We start from the raw sequence: 21720 nt of genomic DNA, 5'->3' as shown, positions 1-21720 counted from the left end.
CTAAGAATTAGCTATGCATTTCTTATTGCATGGAAGATTATTAAATACACTTTGTACTTTAAAATATCAAAAAACAAAAATAAAATAAAATACTAAAAACATTTTCGTTTTTTTGGTGGGTGAGGTAGGGTTCAAAATATCTTCGCACTTACAGCGACCGTCGTCTACTGCGTCGTGTGGTGTGGCCACTAAACCGCTCCCTCCTCTCCTTCTGGGGAGACACCCTTCCCGCGACTGATTTCTATATTACTTCAGGAGTTCCCATAACGGCATCCATAAAGGACCAATTCTATTCACCCACGTCTGGACCCACCATATTTGTAACCAGCTTTCATGCTATGGGCTCGTCTTCTTGTGTCTCTATCTGTGCGCCTCACTTTGTTGCACTGTGTCGAGGTCATTTTTTTTTTCCTAGTACGTTCTCGATGAATTTCTTTACTGCGTTCCAGCTGTCCTCGCGTTCGAGCATTTTGCTGATTATGTTGTTCGGCGTGATGCCGCCAATCTGCTCCTTCAGAGCATTTCTCTCTGCGAGCCATCTGTTACAACTAAAAAACGTGTGTTCAGCGTCATCACTCATCGCTTCGCAGTATAGGCACTTGGAATCGGTTCCGTTGGCCATGCGATATAGGTATCTCCGGAAGTATCGGTGGCCTGAGAGGAACTGAGTTAAGAAGTAGTTTACTTCCCCGAAGTTCCTTTAGACCCAATTGTCAATTGATGGAATAAGTTTCGCCGTCCACCTGCCACTCGGTTCAGTGTCCCATCGGCTTTGCCACCGCAGCATGGTTTGACATCTCCGGTCTGAAAAGCTATTGATGACGTGTTTCTTCTTGGAGTCCCACGCATCCATTCGTTCCCGGACCATGAGGTCGACGGGTATCTGCCCGCTGATCACAAAAATTCCTGCGCCTAAGAAACTGCGGTAGGCTGAGGCAACTCTGAGTGCCGCTGTTCGTTGCACATCCTCCAGTGCTTTGCGCTTGGCTTTGCTGCTAAGCTGTCGCCAATTAATGTAAATTACACCTTTTTTTGGTATGCAATATATATAATAAAAAAATAAAAATAACAAAAATCAAACAAACAAAAAATGCTGTAGTGACTGAACTAGTTTTCTATAATTTGCTTACCGCTGTAAGAGTACACGCGACTGCATTCAAAAATCATTTATATTTCCGCCAAAGTTTGAAATTTGTCTACACCGTGTCGAGGTGTGCGAGCTATAATTCTAACCTAGCACTTGACTGTTGGGAGTGCTGTCATATCTCGATGCTAAATATTTATTTGGAGCAAAAATAATGTCGAGATGCCGCTGTGTAATAATTTAATTGCATGCCAAGTTACGCATGTTCGTGAATTGGTAGAGAGTTGCAGCAGGAGTCATAGAAAGTGACACCATGCGAATTGAAAATAATGCAAATGGCGGATGCGTTCACTTTTTTGTATATATCAAAGGCTTACATATCTTAAAATATAATTTTCAAAGAAAAAGGCGAACAATTTATAATATCAATATAAATAATGAACAATTTTTAAATTTGCCAAAACTAGTTTTATCTACTCAAGCTTAAATTGCACCTATTTATGTAATTTTACTCTAGTTAAATAAATAAGAAGTCGACAAGGCTTTAGTTTGTAAGTGTTACAATTATTCATTATTGTTGTTCTTTTGAATAAATAAAATAACCATTACTTTGATAAACACAATTTTCTTTATACAAATATGTATAGTAAACATATATTTCTGAACAACTTAAGTGTTATCTCTAAATAAAGGCGATTGTAATTAAATTTATTTCCAATTACTAATTCTCAAAACTTCAAGTTTACAATTTGTTTTCCCATACGCACTTATGCACATTTGTATGTGCGAAACTATGTAGATATGTATGTGTTAAAATTCTAAACACTTTAATTCATTTGCTTAGTATCACTTGTAGAGATTTATACATAAAATGTTTAGAAGTTTGTATACACTATTGCGAGGGTTGCTATTTATATTTCTGGCCTTGGACACTTCTCGTGTTTTGAGGCAGATACATCCATTCATACTTCTGGGACTTAGAACGTTTGATATGTGAGCCATATTTGTGTAGTACCCAGTGGGTTTAAAATTCGTCCCGGCAAAAAAATGGAATTCAACTGTGAACATTTTCTTGCGATTCTTTTTCCCAATTTTCGGCATTGATTAGGTAGGTAGGTGAAACGGTTGAAGAGCCAGTCTGGCACTCCTCAAGTATCACTAAAGCGCCGTTTTGATACCATTGTGAAACCTCCAACAGCCTGCTAGAGCTGTTGATATAATGGACAAATTGATGGGATTTAGGTTGGCGCACTGCCCCAGGGTGTCGAAGAAAGGATCACCCATTGATCTTAATCGTCTAGCTGCCAAACTCGGACATTATTAGATAAAGTGCTCTACAGTCTCTTTCTCAGAAAGGTCCCCACAGCTTCTGCAATGGGGGTTAAATGGTAACCCTAGCTTTTCCGCGTGTGTGCCGATCGTCCGATGACCGGTAAACACAGCTACGAGTTTGGAAATTGAATGGCGAGGAGTCTAAAATACTTTCTGAGTCCTCCGTATATTGTACTGGGGCCAAAGGGTTTTCAAAATAGCACATGAAGAAATGGAGCTCCATCTTTTCTGCGCTTTCCTGAGAAATAATTTGTATAGTTCCCCTCTAACAACTGTCAGTTGGATTCCGATGACCGGGAAGGAGGTCTCTGAGGCCAACTCAGTCGCCTTCCGGGAAGCTCATCAGCAATTTCATTTCCCTCTATGTTCTGGAACCCAGATTAGAGAAATGTTATCGGAGTTGATTAACAAGACAAGAATGCATCGGTGAACTAAATTCTTTTCACGGCAAGCAAGCACCGTAAAGATTGATCCAATTCAAAATCAGTTTTTATGCCAGAAAATTTCGCCGTGTCACATACTGTGAGCCTCAACCTCATCCTTAGTCTGAGGCATCAATAAGATTTTACATGATAAAAATAAAAAAAAACATAAGCTGCTTATGGTTAAAAGTAGTGTTCGCGTTGAAAAAACACCCATGAGGCACGACTGGAGAAAGTGCCTCGAAAGGTGGTTCAAACGAACGAAAAAGTATATTGACCGTCATGGAGAATATTTTGAAAAATAATAAAACGTTTTCAACCATCAACATTTCTTTTTCCATGTTAGTTCAGAAATTGAAAAACAATCCTCGTATTTCATGAAATTTTTGTAATTTCGTACGAAATTTGTGAAAACACCTCACAAGTGTCAAATTTAGGTTATTGTAATAGGATTTAAAGTGTAATAGAATTATTTCAAATTAATATAAGTAAGACTTAATATACTCAAGTGCTTACTTTCTCTGGCAGAGGTTTGCAAGATTGCAAATTTCAAACTAGATTCTGCTATATATCTGATTTAAAAATTTAGTTTCCTATTTGCAGAAGTTATCTTGGCTTTATAAATTGATGTAAAATGGCAAAAATTATTTATAGGTATTTAGAAAACAATTTGTATGATAAAAGCTCTCCAACTTCAGGGACGAAAGAATGTTGAAAGGCTGTAACAGCTAACTGGGTTTGGTTGTAACTGTCACATTTGCTGTATGTTGTTCAGTGACTTACAAATATTAAATAACTCTAGTAAGTTACACCTTGACCAGAATGGGCAAATGATAACATTTTATTGTAGTAGTAATAAAAATAGTGCGAGCGTTTCGCCCACAATACCACAATTTGCGAAGCCAACATTAAATGGTGTAAGGCTAGAAATAGGAGATAGCGCCAAATATTTACAATAGGTGCAATTCTGGACAAGAAACTAAATCGGAACATGAATGTAGATGACAGGGTAAGGAAAGCTGCCGTAGCTTTATTCTCGTGCAAAATGGCAATGAGACGCAGGTATAGGCTGCATCATAGGGTTCAACGTATGGCGCTTATATGTGTCAGCGGCGTGTGGTTCTAACCCGCTAATGCTCTGAATACTCGTTTCTTCTTACTTCTTCTTAGTTGGTACATAAAATGCAGGTAACACCGCTGCTCGGCTTGCCGCAACTAATCAATGGCGCGAATTAGGTGGTGGACACTCGGCCATAATACTCGGTCTGGATCGAAACAACCCTGTTGACTATTTTTTAAATGAACCATACCTTAATAGGTTATTTAGTACAAGAACTCCAGCTAGATGTGAGTGGGTTGACAATAAACTGGTCGGAAAAACTGATTAATTATGCTTTTGAGTTTTATAGTAAAATAAATAAAAATATTCCCGTGACCTTTTTAACAACAATTCAATTTTTTTGATACAAATTGACTTATGTTTTAGCTTAAATGTCACGAAAATCAGTAAAACTATCTACACTGCGTTGAATGACTAGTACTAGAACTGGTGACTATTGCCAAGTTTTGATAATTTATTAGTTTATTATATGATTTTATTATTATTTTTTTTGCAAATATAATACATTCTTCCACAAAAAACTGTATAAGTCCAAGTTTTGAAACTTGTGTTCACAAAATCTTTTCTTTCAAAGATTTAATTAGAATTTCTAACCAAATTTGGAGTGAAAAGTTATTTAGCCGAATTCATTTTGTCGTAATAAAGTGCAAGTTTTAAGTGGTTGAAAGATTGTATCTCTGCAATGAAAAAGCTCATCATAAAAAATAGTCGGAGTCGGCTTAAAACTGTAAGTCTCTCCATTTGTGGAGAGGAGCTCGGCTAAATGCCCAAAAAAGGTGTAAGCCAATTATTATTATTTTTTTTAATATATACGACTAGAGTTCAAAAACTTCAAAAGGTTATTTTTTAATCTCGCGGTTAACATACTTTCGTTTTTCGTTTGTTAATGTTGTATAAATATGCAAGTCCTAGACATATGTTTACAGTTTCAACTAAAAATTCGTGTTTTTGACATATACGAAAGTTAGACGAATTTAGGTATGCACGGAGATTATCAGCTATCAAAAAAAGAAAAAAGTAAAAAACATCTAAATTTTCGGACAAAAATAACACCACAACCGTAAGATTTAACAGACTACAAATCACCTTTGATTTTTGGGTTGAGGTTTCATGCTTTCCATACAAAATGTATACCCGAATTTTTATAACTTCTCTTTTCATTCCAATAAACATTAAAGAATCATTTTAAAGGGGTATGTATACTTTTGGTTTTGCTGTTGTACATTCAATGTATGCGGAAAAATAATATACATACATATATACACGAAAGTGATTTTTTTATTTCAATTTTTTCTAGCACAGCAAAATGAAATTAGCTTTCTAATAAATATAAAGATGTAAATAAATATACACATATATATATAAGTATGCCAATTTTGAATGTGTCTGTGAAATAATTTATATAAATGCTTTGCGCTTGCAAACTAAAAGCATTGGCTAAAGCAACTCTGTCAGGCGCCCTGGCGAGCAAAAGCTGCTCAGCTGCCAAAAACCCCATAGCCATGCCACAAATACATTAAGCGCATACGCTTCGTTTTGTGTGGCATGCACGCTGTCAAAATAAAATATATGTAAATCGTATGAGCTAGAATGAAGCCACAAGGCAGTCCAAAAGTTTAATGTGATTGCATGCCAAGCTACAACCAAATAATTTTCAAATTCCAATCTAACAGGTGTGGCAAGAAGTGATTTTTTATATAAACAGTAGAAAAGATGTAACATTTTTATTTTAAAATGTGTACAAATCTGCAATACAATACCAAAACTGCAAAAAGCTGGGATCAATAATTGCAAAATAAACCACAAGTTACAAACATTTGTGTTTAAAACGACATCGAAAATTTCATGAATATCGGCGTTTTTTCTAAATGTATGCAACATTCAAGGCAACTGTTCAATTAATTGTGCTTTTGATAATGCTGATTCGGCGGTTTTCTCAATGTGTCACCTATCCATTGCCACTTTCTGCGTTTGATTTGCCTAAGAACGGGTTCCTCGTTCGCTTATCTCCACAGTGCATCGTTACTGATGGTGTTTGGCCAGAATATTCTGCAGATGATGCGGAGGCATTTGTTGATGAATGATTGTATCCTCTGAGTGATGGTGTTAGAAACCAGCCATGTTTCGGTTCCATACAACAATACTGCTTTTACGCATGAGCCGAATATTCGTAGTTTAGTGCGCCTGGAGATTTGCGAAATCCCCCATACCGTATGCATTCGCCTGAATGCCTGCAGTTGACGTCTTCATCAGCCGTGATGATGCAGCCGAGCTGCAGCTTTCAACGAATTCCACCAGGCATCCGTCAACCAATATCTGCCTTGCGTTATTGTGGTTAACTCTCATGGATGTTGACCTCCAGTCCGACAGTGCGTGCCAGCGCGACTAGTTTGTCCGCCTTCTCTTGCATGCCAGAGAGTTTGTAAGAGACGAGGTATATGTCATCGGCGAAGTCCAGGCCCTCAAGACGTCTGGTGAAGCTCCATACGATGCCTTTTTTGTCAGTTAGCTCATAACGTCATTAAGGACGATGGCGAAGAGAAGGGGCGTTAGTGGACAACCTTGCCTTACACCTGCGTTGGTAGTGAATGGATCGCTGATATCGCCTTTGTGAAGCACTGCCAGTTCGAAGTTCTGGTAGAGGGCTTTGATGAGGCGGTTTATCTTGGCGGGAACTCCCTTTCTACTCAATGCCAGCCATATTGCGTCTCGTTTGATAGTGTCGAACGCCTTCTTAAAGTCTATGAACAGCATGTAGAGTGGGGAGCGCCACTCAACTGAATGTTCTACTATTATCCGGAGTGTGTTGGCTTAGTCAACACAGCTTCGGTGAGGGCGAAAACCAGCTTACTCGTCTCTTAAGGAGCGTTTGATATCTTTGAGCTTGCTTTGTATGATTACGGCTACAATTTTGTAGATGGTCTTAAGTAGGGTTATTCCTCGCTAGTTGCCGCAGTCACTCAGGTCGTCTTTCTTGGGCAGCTCCCCTATGATGCCTTTTGTCCAGGACGGAGGCAGCTTTTCAATGCTCTAGACGGCGGTGATGTGGGGATAACGAATTTAAGCTGATATTTGCGGGTCGGTTGTTATTAGTTCAGGCAGTATGCCATCTGCGTCCGCCACTTTTTTGAGCTTCAGCTTCTTAATTGCATTCTTAATCTCCGCTAGGCTGGGGCGGGTTGTCGTTTTGCTGCCCACTTCTAAGCTAGGTACACTGCTAAGAGCAATGTTGCTAGTTGCTTCAAAGTGTTGCTTCCATCTGCGGATATGGTCATCATTGGAAGTCAGCAAAGCAACATTCAGATCTGATCTCTGATCGGCTGGTTGCTGTTACTCCGCTGGTTGTTTAGGCGGCCAACTATGCGGTACAGTTGTCTCGTGTTGTTTACACCTGCTGCCGCTTCGGCATCGCTAGCAAGGTCTTCAACGAACTTTCTCCTATTATTTCTGGCTAATCAATTTATGTACTTCATACATGTGGGGTGCGTCTTCATGTTGTTTTAAGCCGACTCTGACGGTAGCTGGTTTTTTGTTAAATGAGGTACTTTTTCATATCAGAAATACACTCGGAGGTTTGTATTTGCCTGCCGAAAGGCGATCGCTATTAGAAAATAATTTTCATTTCATAATTATCATTTGATATTTCATGAGGAAATACATATTAGCGGGTTAAAAATTCAAAAGGAAATCTTTGAGAAAATTCTAGTTTGGACCCCAAAATTTTAAAATATTTTTTTTTTTAATATTGTATGTACTTAGTTGTATTCTTATTACTAATTAATCTAAACATATTAGATTACTATTAATGCTGCTTCATTAAAAATTCAGTTATTTTAAATAGTATTATAAGTTATTCTTCGGTAACCGTTAACCAATTTTTATTCTCCATTACGAGCAATTTTCATAAGCTTTAAGACCTTCAAACATTCTCTTTCAGTTTTGCCACGCGATGGGCCCCACATTCGAGGCCAACAATCTCAATATCAAATCGGCGATACATTAAGTTTGAACTGTACCTCGGGTAAATCTCATCCGGCATCACGGCTACAATGGTTCATCAACGATCAAGTGGTAAGTGATTGACCAAGCAAATAGTCTTGTCCATATTAGATTAGTATCTATTATAAAAGGGTGCGGCACTCGAAGTGAAAGCAACTTCAGACCGCTCGCGCAGATAATGCATGGGCATCAGCTCTCTGTTAGTTGGCTAAATGAAAATCCAAAGTATTCTTTACAAGTGCGCGGACGCATTTTGCTGAGACTAAACGTGAAAAAAAGAAAATCAGTAATGGATTTCAGTAATGGACCACGTGATCGGTCTGAAATTGGTTTCATTTCGAGTGCCGGACCCTGTAACTTATATACCAGACTAACTCAACGCAATCCCCTGAACATATCCTCGAAACTTTTCCTTCTGTAGCACAACTGCGAGCACAAATTTTCAATTATGACAAACCTTCTCACCTCCTCTCTAATCCCAACTTAGAAAATATGCACAAAATCCTTACTTTCCAAAAACTTCCCAAACGGTATCATCTTATAAAAAAATTCTCAAGTGTATACGCGTATACATAAAAATTTAAGATTACTTATTACAGACGTTAAATCTACAATAGTATAACCCTAAACTAAGCCTAACTACTTAATTTTAAGCACCTAGCATAGCTTAAGGCCTTAGAGGTCATAGCCATTTTCTTTTACAGTTATATTTAAGTTTTGAAAACTTTTCTAACTGCTGTAAATAAATAAATACTTAGCGTTTCCTGACTCAGTTCACAGACTAAGCTCCTTTGGCACGACCATCCTCTTTTTTAACTTAACGAAAAATCATCAATGGGCCGATCTCAGCGGCCTTATTAACAAATCAAGTTATCACATCTGAAGTCTGAATCCCTCACAATAATTTCAAGATGGTAATAGTTTGTGTCAAAGTATATGTCTATTAATATGTTGGCGGTGGTAGCTTTCTCAGAAAATGAATAACATCCTTGAAGCCCTAAATAGGAACTGTTAATATTAACTTGGACAGTCAAGAGGAACTTAAAGCACATGCCCCTAATGTTCATAAATTGAATATTTGAATTTAATTAATCACTTCAGTGACACAGCAATATTGGATTGTGAAGTATTAAATGGAATTTAATTCCAGGTTAAAGTGCAGCTAATCAAATCCTTCCATATAAGGACTCAATAGAGTCCTACTTACCGCAACTGAGCATTTAACTATGATCAAATAAAAGGAATTAAGGTAAAAATATAGAAAAACGCTTTCACTTAAATGTAGCGTATCCACTTAACTCATGAGTACTCAGTGTAGTGGGCCTACTACACAAAAATTTCGTGTTAAAAAAAGCAGCAGACGTGTCATTTGTGAAACCATCGAATAGATAAAAACTAATTATAATAAATTTTGTTTTAACTTATTAAGTGGCACTATGTAATTAGAATTTGCGTAGCAACTCCTACTATTTTTGTATAACTTGCATATTTTATTAAGCTGTAATAAGAGAATTAGAACACCCATGAGTTACGTGGGATTTGCAAAGTATTTATTTCTGTCAATCCTGAAGTATTTATTTCTGTCAATCCATTTTGTGAATAGCTGTAGTGTGAGAAACGCAGTCCGTTCGGACTTAAAGCACGAAAATTGATCAAAAAATGCTCTTTGGTTTAATCGACTAATAAATCCTTAAGTAATAATTTGTGAAAAAAATAACACTCTAAGCATTTTTGTGTAAAATTATGGTTATGTAAGGCTTTTGACCTAAGAGCATTCTTTCTTGGTCCTTAAGAGGTCAAATTAATGTTTTTAAAAAATTATTCTATTTTTAGCTGCGAAAATAATACTGAAAAAAATACTGAATCAAGGGGTTATGTACCTTGGGGCCCAAAAAAATGCACGATTGTCATAATTTTTTTTATATTTGTTTAAGAACTTTTATTCAAATGAGGCATATACCATACTGAAGGGTAACTCTCGAAGAATACATTATGGTGTTTTTATTTTAAAAAATGTATTATAATATATATTGTTGATATCCCCCTCCCCCGAAAGGCCGGTTTTTAGAAGAGGCTTGCGGTGATCACGGTAGCGCATGAGCAGCTCAACTGAAATCAAAAAATTAAATAATTATTGTAGAAAAATTTTTTTAAGTGAATCTGAACGGTTTATTTACCCAAAAAAAAAAAATTTTCTCGATATGAAAACCGCTTTGCACCAAAAAAATGATATTTGTGGGGTTGAAAAATGAAAAAAATTAATTCCAGCGAACCATTCAAATATTTATAAAAAGTGAACTGTTCAGATTCACGAGGTTGTAACTTCGAATATTTAAAAAAAAAGTTTATGCAAATCGGTCTAATAGTTTTTGATAAATAACGATCACCCCGACGGTAATTTTCAAAACACACGACTTCGCGATAATCGCATCTAAATTTTGCGTGCACTTCATTTATGAATAAGGTCGGGCGCTTCCACGGTCTGAAACTTTCGTTATAGTGCTCCGATCTTTATAATTTTTTGAATTAAATTTTTAAGTTGATGTACATATTGTACCTTTAGAATATGCCATAAAAAAATTTCGATTTTTTAGTGCAATACAAGGTATACCTATAACCCCTTAAATAAGCTTTATGTTGTTGCTCAAAAGAATATTTAATGTGCTTTTTAACCGACGCATTGCTGATTTGATTTCTACGGTTTTTCACGACCGTGAACGAAAAATAAATAATTATTTTTTTCTTAGCAAACTGCAATCTAGGCGCCTAAAAGTTAACATCTCTTAAAATACTAAATTAAGAAGAAATAAAAATATAAATTCTGTGCGCAAACTGGAATTAGCAAACTAAGTAAATAAATAACTTCCTCTCTGAAAAAATTAAAAGTAAAATATTATATTTGGTAGTGTTGGTTTAAAAATTGTGTCCGAAAAACTACGTGAATTTTATAATGCTGCTGCAAAGTACGTAATATAAGCTATTTCTGAGTCTTATTTAAAATGGCTTAAACAAAATTGTAGAACACTTTTTGGTCAGAGCACAAATTGCACTGACAGGGCGTATGATGAACGTTGAATTATTACATTCAAACTTGGTAGCAAATTCTTATCCTTCTTAAAAAAACATGCTTTTCGTTGATAAAATGGCTTTAATTTCATATGACATGAAAACAAATTTAAGTAAACATAATTTTCATATCGTACTTACTCTTTTATCATCCTTATTTTTTTTTTAAGTTTACAAGTAAGAGATGTGTGGAAAATAGTTATTACATAATTTTTAAAATTATGAAGGGGGAATTAGGAATTATGAATAGGTAGTAGTTGGAGTTAAAAAAAAACAACTTTTGTTTGAAACAGTCCAGCACAAACGAGTAAATATTCAAATGACTTAAGGGGTTAAGGGTTGTCAGAGGCCCGAAAAAAATACGATTTTCAATAATTTTTTATGCTAGTCAATTGCTTAATTTTACAAAAATAAAAACATAGCATTAATACATCATGTTTCGACTTGACTTTTCAAAAAAAAAAAAAAAACTAAAAATTGTAAAAGTTATCGCTGTTTGTGTGGAGCCTGTTTCTCCAGAAACCCCTTGCGGTGATCATCACAAGTCCATGAAGGTTCATTTAAAATCAATCGGACAAGAGAAATATGTTTTATTGATAAATAATATTGTGCTTGATCGAACATTTTTTTTCAAGATTAGCAATATGGTGATCTCAGGATTTTTAGATTTTCGAGAAAAAAGCTGACAATTATTTGTTCAAAAAAAATTGAAATTAAAAAAAAAAATCCCTCGATAAGGCACGAGTTTTTTATGTTTTTCAAAAGCAGTAGACATTTTATTGAAATCCACTAAGCAGTTTTTAAGTTACATTGATCACCAGTTACAGAAACATAGTTTTGAGAAAAACCCATTTAAAGTTTTGCTATCGAGCACCCTTTATTAATTGTTGAATAACTCGAAAAGTATTTGTCGGATTTACTTCAAGTTTTCACAAAATATTTTTCAGATATTATACTTTAAGAAAATGCAAAAAAATCTAATTTTGTGAAAATTCTGACTACCCCTAACCGTTTAGAAGCGTATGAGCTAGAAATTTATACACGGGAATATATTCACAGAATTTGTAGTTGTGGAAAGGGAAATGGAGTCACGAAGAGCCCGCAAGATGGCCAAAGGCGGATTGAAAGCTTGTAATGAGTATCAAAGTCAACATTTCCATAATTTCATCTATTTACAAGGGGTCTAGTGGCATTGCCTGCCACCCTATGCAATGCATAATGTTCTTTTTCTACTATGAAGCGTCTTTAATCGACGAAGAAATGCTTGAGTATTCATCGTAGATTGGATTGGGATACTAAACAAATTATTAATCATTGTGCCACAATAAAGCAAGACGCCTTAATTTTGTTCAGACTAAGCTTAAAAATGTTATATTTTTTAGCACATACAAGAAGGCCGTTATAGTGGTTTCTTTAAAAAAAAAAAATTCTAAAAATGTAACAAAAAATTGTTCAATTTATTATTAGCTTATTCCAAAGCAAATGCCCTTTAATTATGGACCAACATTTAATTGATGTTGCTGCATCAGCTGGCTTTGCAGTAGCCTATCATGTTAGCTCAGTTTTCTAATACCTTGAGGACGGTGTTTTCTCTATCTCACGAATAGCCATTCGCTTTAAGTTTCCAAGTCGTTAATGGATTTATTACATAACATAGGTCGTTCACTGTATCCCACAAAAAAAGTCTAAGGGTGTCAAATTTCAGCTCCAAGGTGGCCAATTGACATCGCCGAGACGTCTTCTAACACGATTACTAAATTTTCGATCCTGGAATGGGCTGTCTGTCATGGGAAAGAGCGACAGGGCACCCGGTGGGAGAATAGGTTTTAAATTTAAAGTTTTGTTTTCGTTGTTCGTGCGCGTTATTTAGGCACGATGTCGTAGTAGACGGCTAAGCAACGTATACTCGCAATCAAAGCATATTTCAAGGCCAACAAATTATTTGCAACGTCGTTTTAGATTTTGTTCACGTTACAATATTTGATGCTTTCGTGATGCCTAAAGTGAGGATTTGATTCGCTCATGGGTGCGAAAGTTGCAGGCAATAAGTTCGGTGGCAAATATCCCACCCAGTGGGAAATCGAAAACACATGAAAATATTGAACTCGTCGCTACAAGTTTGTACGATAATCCTCATTGGTCCATGCGTGAGAGAGCGGCTGCCATGGAACTTCAAAAAGTGATTGTGCCTGAAATATTAAGGATGGATCTTAGAAGCGCTTAAGCCTAACCATTACAATTTGCATAACAATGTCTGCTAGGCAATGTTGGGCCGATTTTGTACAATAAACACTATCGTTTGGAGTGATGAAGCCAATTTTTATTTAAATGGAAGTGTAAATAACCAAATTGTCCGATGGTGGTTACTTGAAGTACATAAGTCACCATTAAAATCAATTTGAACATTTTTTGTGTAAGCCGTCGAGGACAATTATTTTCTGTGAACGATGTCTCTCATTGGCGCATACTAAGTGATTATTTTCAGCCAATAAGGAGAGAACATCTTTTCCTCAGTACACGCACATGGTTGCTGTCGCACACAGTGGAGAGACCATAGTGATGCTGCGTGATTTCTTCCCTAACAAATTGAGTGGGCATTTTGGTGACATATCCGAGCCATCCTGGTTGTCCAATCTTCTGCCTTTGAACTTTTTTCTGTGGGAGTATATCAAAAAGAAAGTGTATGCAAGAAACGAAGCGACCATCTTAGCACTAAAAGAAAATATCGTTGATTGCTTCCCGATATCACTTCCCCAGCGAGTGGCATGGAGTACGGAGCCCAGGTTCCAAAAGTGTACCCAACGTAAAGGTCAGCACTTAGATGGCATAATTAAAAAAACAAATCCTTACTTGTATTCTTCGTCATAATTATTGAAATTAGCTAGTTTTTTTTTTTAATTTAGCTCTTAATTTCTAACTTCAATTCCAATTCGGTAAATGACATCCCGATATCTCTTTTCTAGTGAGTGGCATGGAGTAAAGGGGCCCAGTTTCCAAGAGTGTATCCGATGTAATCGTCAATATTTAAAGGGAATAATTAAAAAAAAAACTCCGCACTTGTCTTCTTCGTAATAGTTAATGAAAGTAGTTGGTTGTTCTTTTTTAATTTTGCTGTTAATTGCTAATTATGTTATCGTGCACCCTGTATATATATATATATATAATTGGCGCGTACACCCCTTTTGGGTGTTTGGCCGAGCTCCTCCTCCTATTTGTGGTGTGCGTCTTGATGTTGTTCCACAAATCCCTCCATTTTCAATCCTACTCCGAACGGCAGATATTTTTATGAGAAGCTTTTTCATGCCAGAAATACACTCGGAGGTTTGCCATTACCTGCCGAGGGGCGACCGCTATTAGAAAAATGTTTTGCTTAATTTTGGTCTTTCACCGAGATTCGAACCAACGTTCTCTCTGTGAATTCCGAATGGTGGTCACGCACTAACCCATTCGGCTACGGCGGCCGCCCTGTATAAAGAATACTAATAATTGTTTGCATTATTTGGTCTTTACATAATTCGTAAAATATAAATTTATGACCCAAAGGAGTTTGGACTGTTTAGAATTTAATTTACATTCTTTCAGAATTTTTACCTAAACGAATGCTGTAGTGCAGAATTGAAGACCGCTCCCCACGATGAGCCTAAGTGCTGCTTAGCAATTAATCGCACCTGTCTATCCACGCAGATATTATTATAGAAATAGTGAAAACATTTTTACCGGTTAGAAGCGAAAAGATTATGTAAACTGAAGTGTTATGTACTCAGCACTTGGCACAATACTCGTATGCATCCGGTTAAATGTTATCTTAAGGCAGAATGTTATTATTAGACCTGCTCAAGTCACTCCTGCGTAACTAGCAAAGTAATATTACGATGATGGTGATCATCGCTAACGTCGTTGCCGTGGGTAGCATCATCTCCTAACTTCACCATCTTCTTCACCACTTACTGATTTTTCCAGGAAATTAAGTACTTGTTTTCGCTTTTGACTTTTATTTTCGTACGCAACACAACTACAAGTATAAGTACTCACCTTTGGCTTACAGTAAACCTCTAAAGACAACTACTGGCGTTGCTAGCGTGCATAAAACAATTTCCATTTACATAGCTTCTGGTTGTGTTCTGAAAAGTTTGGCCGTTACTTATAATGCAGCGAAAGTTGGTTGCTTGTTTTGTGTGCGCTCGTGCTTTTTTATCATTCTTCTTCCTACTTTCGCACTTTTCACTTTTCAATTTTTTGTTAACGTAACGACAGAATATAAAGTATACTTTATGGCGACCAATCAAACTTCTGAGCCAAACAAAACAATTTTTACAATTGTTACACTTAAATTGAGAATAGCTGCTGCTATTATCTTCGCTTGTTCTCTTGAATTGCGTGCTTTGTCTTTACTTTTTGTTTACTTCGTTTTCCTCTTTGTTCTCATTTTTCAATTTGCCTTCACTTTGGCCATTAATATGCGCCACTTTTCTTTTGATCAATGCTTGTTCACTCATTTGTTGCTCTTTAGTGCTTTACACTTCATTGCGTTTTCATTTGGTTTTTGCCCTTTCTATTGTTTTTTACCCCCTTTTCTCTTAGGCAATTTGTGCAGCATACCTTCGTTTCTTTTCCATTAACTTCATTGTTAACTTTTTTATATTTATTTCAGAGTAATTCCTTCTATACTTTCTATCTATACTTTCAATATTGAACTTAATATGATAATTTTACTCCATTTTTGTTTCTAAAAGCGACTCCATTGATTATACTCGTGCAAAATGTCATTGTGACTGGTTTACATAACGCGTTTTTAAGAGCCAAGCGGAATTCAAATATATACTAATCGGTAGAAAATGATTATATGTATATATATAAAGGGCGTGTACACCCTTTTCGGGTGTTTGGCCGAGCTCCTCTTCTTATTTGTGGTGTACGTCTTGATGTTGTTCCACAAATGGAAGGACCTAGCCGATTCTGAACTGCAGATATTTTTTATGAGGAGCTTTTTCAAGGCAGAAATACATTCGTAAGTTTGCAACTGCCTGCCGAGGGGCGACCGCTATTAGAAAAATCGTTTTCTTCATTTTGGTCTTTCACAGAATTTCGAACCTACGTTCTCTCCGAATTCCGAATGGTAGTCACACCCCAATCCATTCAGCTACGGCGGCTGATTAGTTGGTTCGTCTCTCTACCCGTACTACACCTGTTCTTCTGCCTTTGCAGCGAATAACTCGAGCAAGAATTTATACATTTTAATGAAAGTCCGTTCTTTGATATAAAGATGTTTGGCATTGAAATGGGCAAAATGGGTAAAAGGAGGAGCGCTTGACAAGTCCGTGGAAAAGTAAAAACTATTTAATTGTTTGGGGTAAACTTTTTATTTTTCGACATAGTCTCCGTTTAGGCTTATACACTTCGTCCAACGCTGTTCTAGTTTGTTAATCCGTTCCGAATAATAGGATTGGTCCAAGTCAGAAAAAAAAGTCATTCGTTTCTGCAATTACCACCTAATTTTAATGAAATCCCTTTTCCGCAAGCCATTTTTTGAAAATGACAAACAAGTAGTAGTCCGAGGAGCTACTAATTGAAATGAGTTGGAACACTATTTCCAATTAGTTTGGGACCACAGCTGCTGTGGCGTCCTTTATGCTACCAACTAAACTTAGCCTCAATACATGCCAGCAGTGCCATCTCTCTGACTTTGTACAGATTTGTCAAATTTTCCTCAAAAAACGGTATCAAAAAAATTTGTGAAATTATTTATCCATTTTTTCCGTATATCAGAGAACAGTACATGTTTTAAAATTTCTTCAAAACACTAGTGCATACCCTTAATATGCGCGGGCTCAGCATACAAAATGGAAAATTCGGAAAATATAATTTAAGAAGTCCCGGTGGTCTAGAATTTTCAAACAATCGATTTGGTTTTTTGATATTTCGAATATACTGTCAAATTTTTGGAGGGATATTCCAAGTATTTTCGTTTCTGCAATCGTTTTAGCCGGTGGAGTTAGATTCGTCACGCGTCGTCCACTCTCAAAACTTTATACTCAATTATTTCAAAACTACTTTTTTCGGCCTGGTGTTGCCAAAAAAAAAAACAAAATCCTCAGCCGAATCGTCTGAAATTTTAATATGTTTTTCACAACATTAATGGCTGTTACCCGTAGTAGAATCATATTATTATTTCAATTATTTCGTATTTATTTTTTATTAAAAAACTGAAAAAAACCCATGTCCTCCAGTGTCAAATTCAAAACCGCGCCATTTTGTCATTTTTTTTATTCTAGTACGGGACATGGGTCAGTTATATTGATCAATAATTTTTTTGGTTTTTGTGTTTCAGATTCCATTCATCTGAGCCAAAATGGACAACACTGTCCAGGTCTAATTTTTCGGGAGCGTCAACTTCAACGCCATTTTTAAAGTTATTAAAATTAAAAACAATTTTTTTTTCATTGTATGTATAAGAAGTTAAATAAAAAGCCTAAAAAATGAAAATTTCGTATTTAATTTTTTTATTTAAAAAAAATTTCCTGGAAATATCCTAAATTTTCTAGCTCTAAACCACCGAGACCCCTAAAATTGCAAAATATTCAATAATTTTCAACGTACCACTTTATATTATTTGATTTCTATTTTTTTCTAACTTTATTTTAGGTAATTAAAATATAGCAAGCTTTATTTCTTATAATTAATTTATACTGAATTATTACGAAAAAAGCATTCACGCAATAGAACTTGTAAAGGGTGTTTTTTTTAGAGGTTAGGTTTTCAAGTTGGCACTACTTTTTTCGTAGATGGTCGTTTTGACAGCTGTCACTTGATTTATGCTCAGTTTGGTTTGCCTTTTCATAATGAATAAACTTACACCTGAACAACGTTTGCAAATCGTGCAAATTTATTACGAAAATAATGGTTCGGTTCGCGCGACGCATCGCGCGCTGCGTCCAATATTCGGTCGACATAATCGTCCATCAGAGTCACTAATTCGATTAACCATGGATTGGTTTCGCACCACGTTTGCTCTAGTGGATAATACGCATCCTCAGAGACGTCGTACAGTGCGCACCGAAGACGCTAATGCTGCTGTGGAGCAGAGTATCGAAGAAGACCCGAATGAGTCCATCCGCCATTGCGCGCATCAATTGGAGATGTGCCCATCCACTTTATGGAAGATTTTGCGGAAGGATCTTGGTTTGCGGGCTTACAAAATCCAACTCGTGCAAGAATTGAAGCCAAACGACCATCAAGCGCGTCGCACGTTCGGTGAATGGGCCCAAAACGAGATGGCCACCGATCCCGATTTTCACAAGAAAATTTTGTTCAGCGATGAAGCTATTTTTGGTTGAATGGAATGGAAAGTGAACATAATCCACAAGCCATTGCTGAGACGCCGTTACATCCTCAAAAAGTCACTGTTTGGTGTGCTCTATGGGCAGAGGGAATCATTGGTCCATATTTCTTTAAAAATGAAGCCGGCCATAATGTTACAGTCAATGGAGAGCGCTATAGAGCCATAATATATGACTTTTTCGTGCCTGAATTGGACGATGTTGATGTGGACGACCTTTGGTTCCAACAAGACGGCGCTACATGCTATACAGCCAACGCAACAATCGATTTATTGAAGGAAACTTTTGGTGAGCGCATTATCTCGCGCCGTGGACCTGTGGCGTGGCCTCCAAGATCGTGCGATATAACACCGCTGGACTATTTCTTGTGGGGCTATGTGAAGTCGCTTGTCTACGCAGATAAGCCCGAGACGATTGACGTCTTGGAAGAGAATATTCGGCGCGTTATTGCTGACATACGGCCCCAATTGCTGCAAAAAGTGGTCGAAAATTGGGCCTCTCGGCTGGAATTTATTCGAGCCAGCCGCGGCGGCCACTTGCCCGAAATCATTTTTAAAACATAATGGCAAACCCTTATCTTTATAATAAAGCTAAATTCTTGGCCATAACATTAAATTATATACGTTTTATTTCATCTTGAAAACCTAACCTCTAAAAAAACACCCTTAGAAGAAACTACCACAATTGTCGCTTCGCGATTACCATAAAACCATTCCGTTTGGCTCCAGAGTATTTGATTTGAGTTCCCGCATCTATGGCATCTAAAAATTATCAGCTAGTTCTGCCAGAACAAATGTGTTTAATCTGGTATGTCATGCATTTTTTTATACTTCCAGTTTATTTTTTTTTCTTCATAGTTCATTCTTCATATAGCCGAACAGATTTATTGTCATAATCTCCGAAGATGGTATACTTCCACCTTGCCAAAAGATACAATCCTTCCAAATTGAGAAAATCTGCATATCCGTATTTATGTACCGCCTCAGAAATATATTTATGTTTATGCATTAATATGTACACACATTGGCGCATACGTCAGCTTAGGCATTTCTAGGCCTCTGTACAATGTGGGTACGCTCTCATGCCATTACTGCTGGAGTCTAATGAGCGTCATTTGCGTGAAACACGCATCCAACTTGCAATGAATCGCGGTAATTTAGGACACATGTGTGTGTATGTATAACGAAGTCACTGCATGCACAAGTAAATTTTCAGCAACAATTCATTATAAATGGCTTAGCAGATGAATAGAAGCCGTAAGGATGTAATGTATTTAAATTTGATCGCTTATCTTTGGTATGCAGTTACTTGGGAAGGGAACGTATTATATTTCACAGAGCTGAGTAGAGAAACCACTTCACTTTAGATTTATATATGAAACTAACTAATTTCTCAACCAAGTATAAAATGTTATTGTAAATAAGTAATAGAGATAATTTTAACTTCAAATAATAGTATTTTAAAAATAGGCGCATGCACAGAGTGATCCTTCTGATTTGTGGAGCGCAGTTCGTTGGGACCCTGCAATGTAATATTATCGTTTCACAATCAAATTCATTGTAGAGAAGCATAGAATATGACGAATTTATCATCAGTCTACGAAAATGCATATGTCAACATTTGATGTTTCCAAACCAGCTCATACAATAGACTCTTTTAGAGTAAATATTAGGGGTTTGGTGTGATTGAAGTCTTTTATTGTGAGATGTGGCAAGTTATTTTATTTCTTCAGGGGATTTGTGAATCTTTGAAGTATTTCGAAATTAGAGTTAGCTGCAATGCCCTAAACTTGTATACCATAGGTCCATACTGGTTTTAAGATAGCTGATCAAAGTAAGAAGAGAGAAACATGAGAATTTCGATTAAGTAGGCAGTATAGATTTCAGAGTTTGTTTTCAAGTGCTTTGCGTTTGGTGAAAATATGCTTTTTCCATGTCGAGATGCATGCCAATATATTTTGTAACATTATTTTGGGGAATGATTACATAATTGAGTTGAGTTCAATATTTAAAACTCTTTAATCAGAATTTTTAGAACAATTCTGAGTGTTCAGTTTTATAGCTCATTATATAGAAAATTCAATAAAGCTCAAGTTTGAAGTGTCTCAAGAATTAAGTTTCAAAATAATAAGTATATATAAATTTTGTTATGAAAATCAAAATTGATTTTTGACAATTTTTTTTTTGCTGGTGGAAAGAAAATACCCAACATCTTTAGCAAAAAAAAAAATTGCGAATTTTCACCCACTTGAATCTTGCATTTTACAATACAAAAATTCAAAGAACTATAAAATGTGTACCGGAATTCTGAGTAAGCAGTATGAAATTTAAGGCAAATTTTCGGAATTTTTGTAAATTTTTTAACAAGCTGAAAAACATGCGGTGTATGTTTTTTGTTATATAATGAGTTTTGATTTAATATAAAAATAACTGACGTTAAAAAAATATATATATGTATATAGTCAACACTCGGCAATACGCGGCGGACACTTTCTTTTATCGCTTACAGTACATGCCATTTTTTAAACACATTCTGTCAGATAAGGTACTCTTTATAAAAAGTCCGTGATGGGTTGTATTCTGCAAAATTTGCTATATGCAGCTTATAAATTTGAAAATTCAGTACTTGGAGTTTCTAATAAAATATAATATGCGGTGCCATTAAAATCCATAATGATTGCCAAGAAGGAACCAACAATATTGAAAAGAAAGGGTTTAAGTGCTACACAAATTTTATGGTTTAAGATTATCCTTTTTCCGTTCGTACATCTACCTCCGTGACCATGGACAGCATCTAAGAACAAATGAGGAGAGTAGCGCTCAAAGATCGTTGTGCGAGCACTAGGGACATAGCAGCCAATATTGGTGCACGATATTTAGCGAATGATAGGAGATGAAGTACGGCTTTTACTGATTTGCTGCTGACGCTTACCTGCCTTCTTGGGGGCTTGGCCAAGCTCCTTTTGTGTGTCACTCCCACATTGGGTTTCGCAACTGTACACTGCCGCATGTTAGTAACCCACCAACCCATGCTTGTTCCTAATTAAGTTCTTTTTTTTTTGCGCAAAATATTATATTACTGTAGCTATTACTATAGGCTAAGAGATATGGGTTTACGAATATGACATAGAAGTAAATCAACAATATCTAAACGAAATAACGCTGCTTAAACGAACTGATATCCAAAAGCTCCTTCAAAGTCGATCCTAAATTAAAATTTGGTTGATTTTTCATGGGACTTTTATGACTCCTTCCGTGAGGCCAGGCAGTAAATTAGTACCCGTAATATTATATGGTCGCCGTAACCGAATGGGTTGGTGTGTGGCTATTAGTCGGAAGACGTGGGTTTGAATCTCCGAGA

General features: G+C 36.4%; 1 protein-coding gene across 1 annotated transcript in view; it reads left to right on the top strand.

Moving 5' to 3' along the window:
- The window catches only part of LOC128854713 (uncharacterized), a 152678-nt gene that overhangs the window by 82965 nt on the left and 47993 nt on the right, over window positions 1-21720 (top strand). Inside the window, exon 4 of the mRNA XM_054089021.1 lies at window positions 7896-8029. Coding sequence (XP_053944996.1) covers window positions 7896-8029 — 134 coding nt within the window. The remainder of the gene's footprint in view (window positions 1-7895; window positions 8030-21720) is intronic.

The sequence above is a fragment of the Anastrepha ludens genome, chromosome 2 (genome assembly GCF_028408465.1).
Source record: "Anastrepha ludens isolate Willacy chromosome 2, idAnaLude1.1, whole genome shotgun sequence".
Lineage (NCBI taxonomy): Eukaryota > Metazoa > Arthropoda > Insecta > Diptera > Tephritidae > Anastrepha > Anastrepha ludens.
Note: the sequence above shows the minus strand (reverse complement) of the source record. Positions and strands in the feature narration are given on the sequence as shown.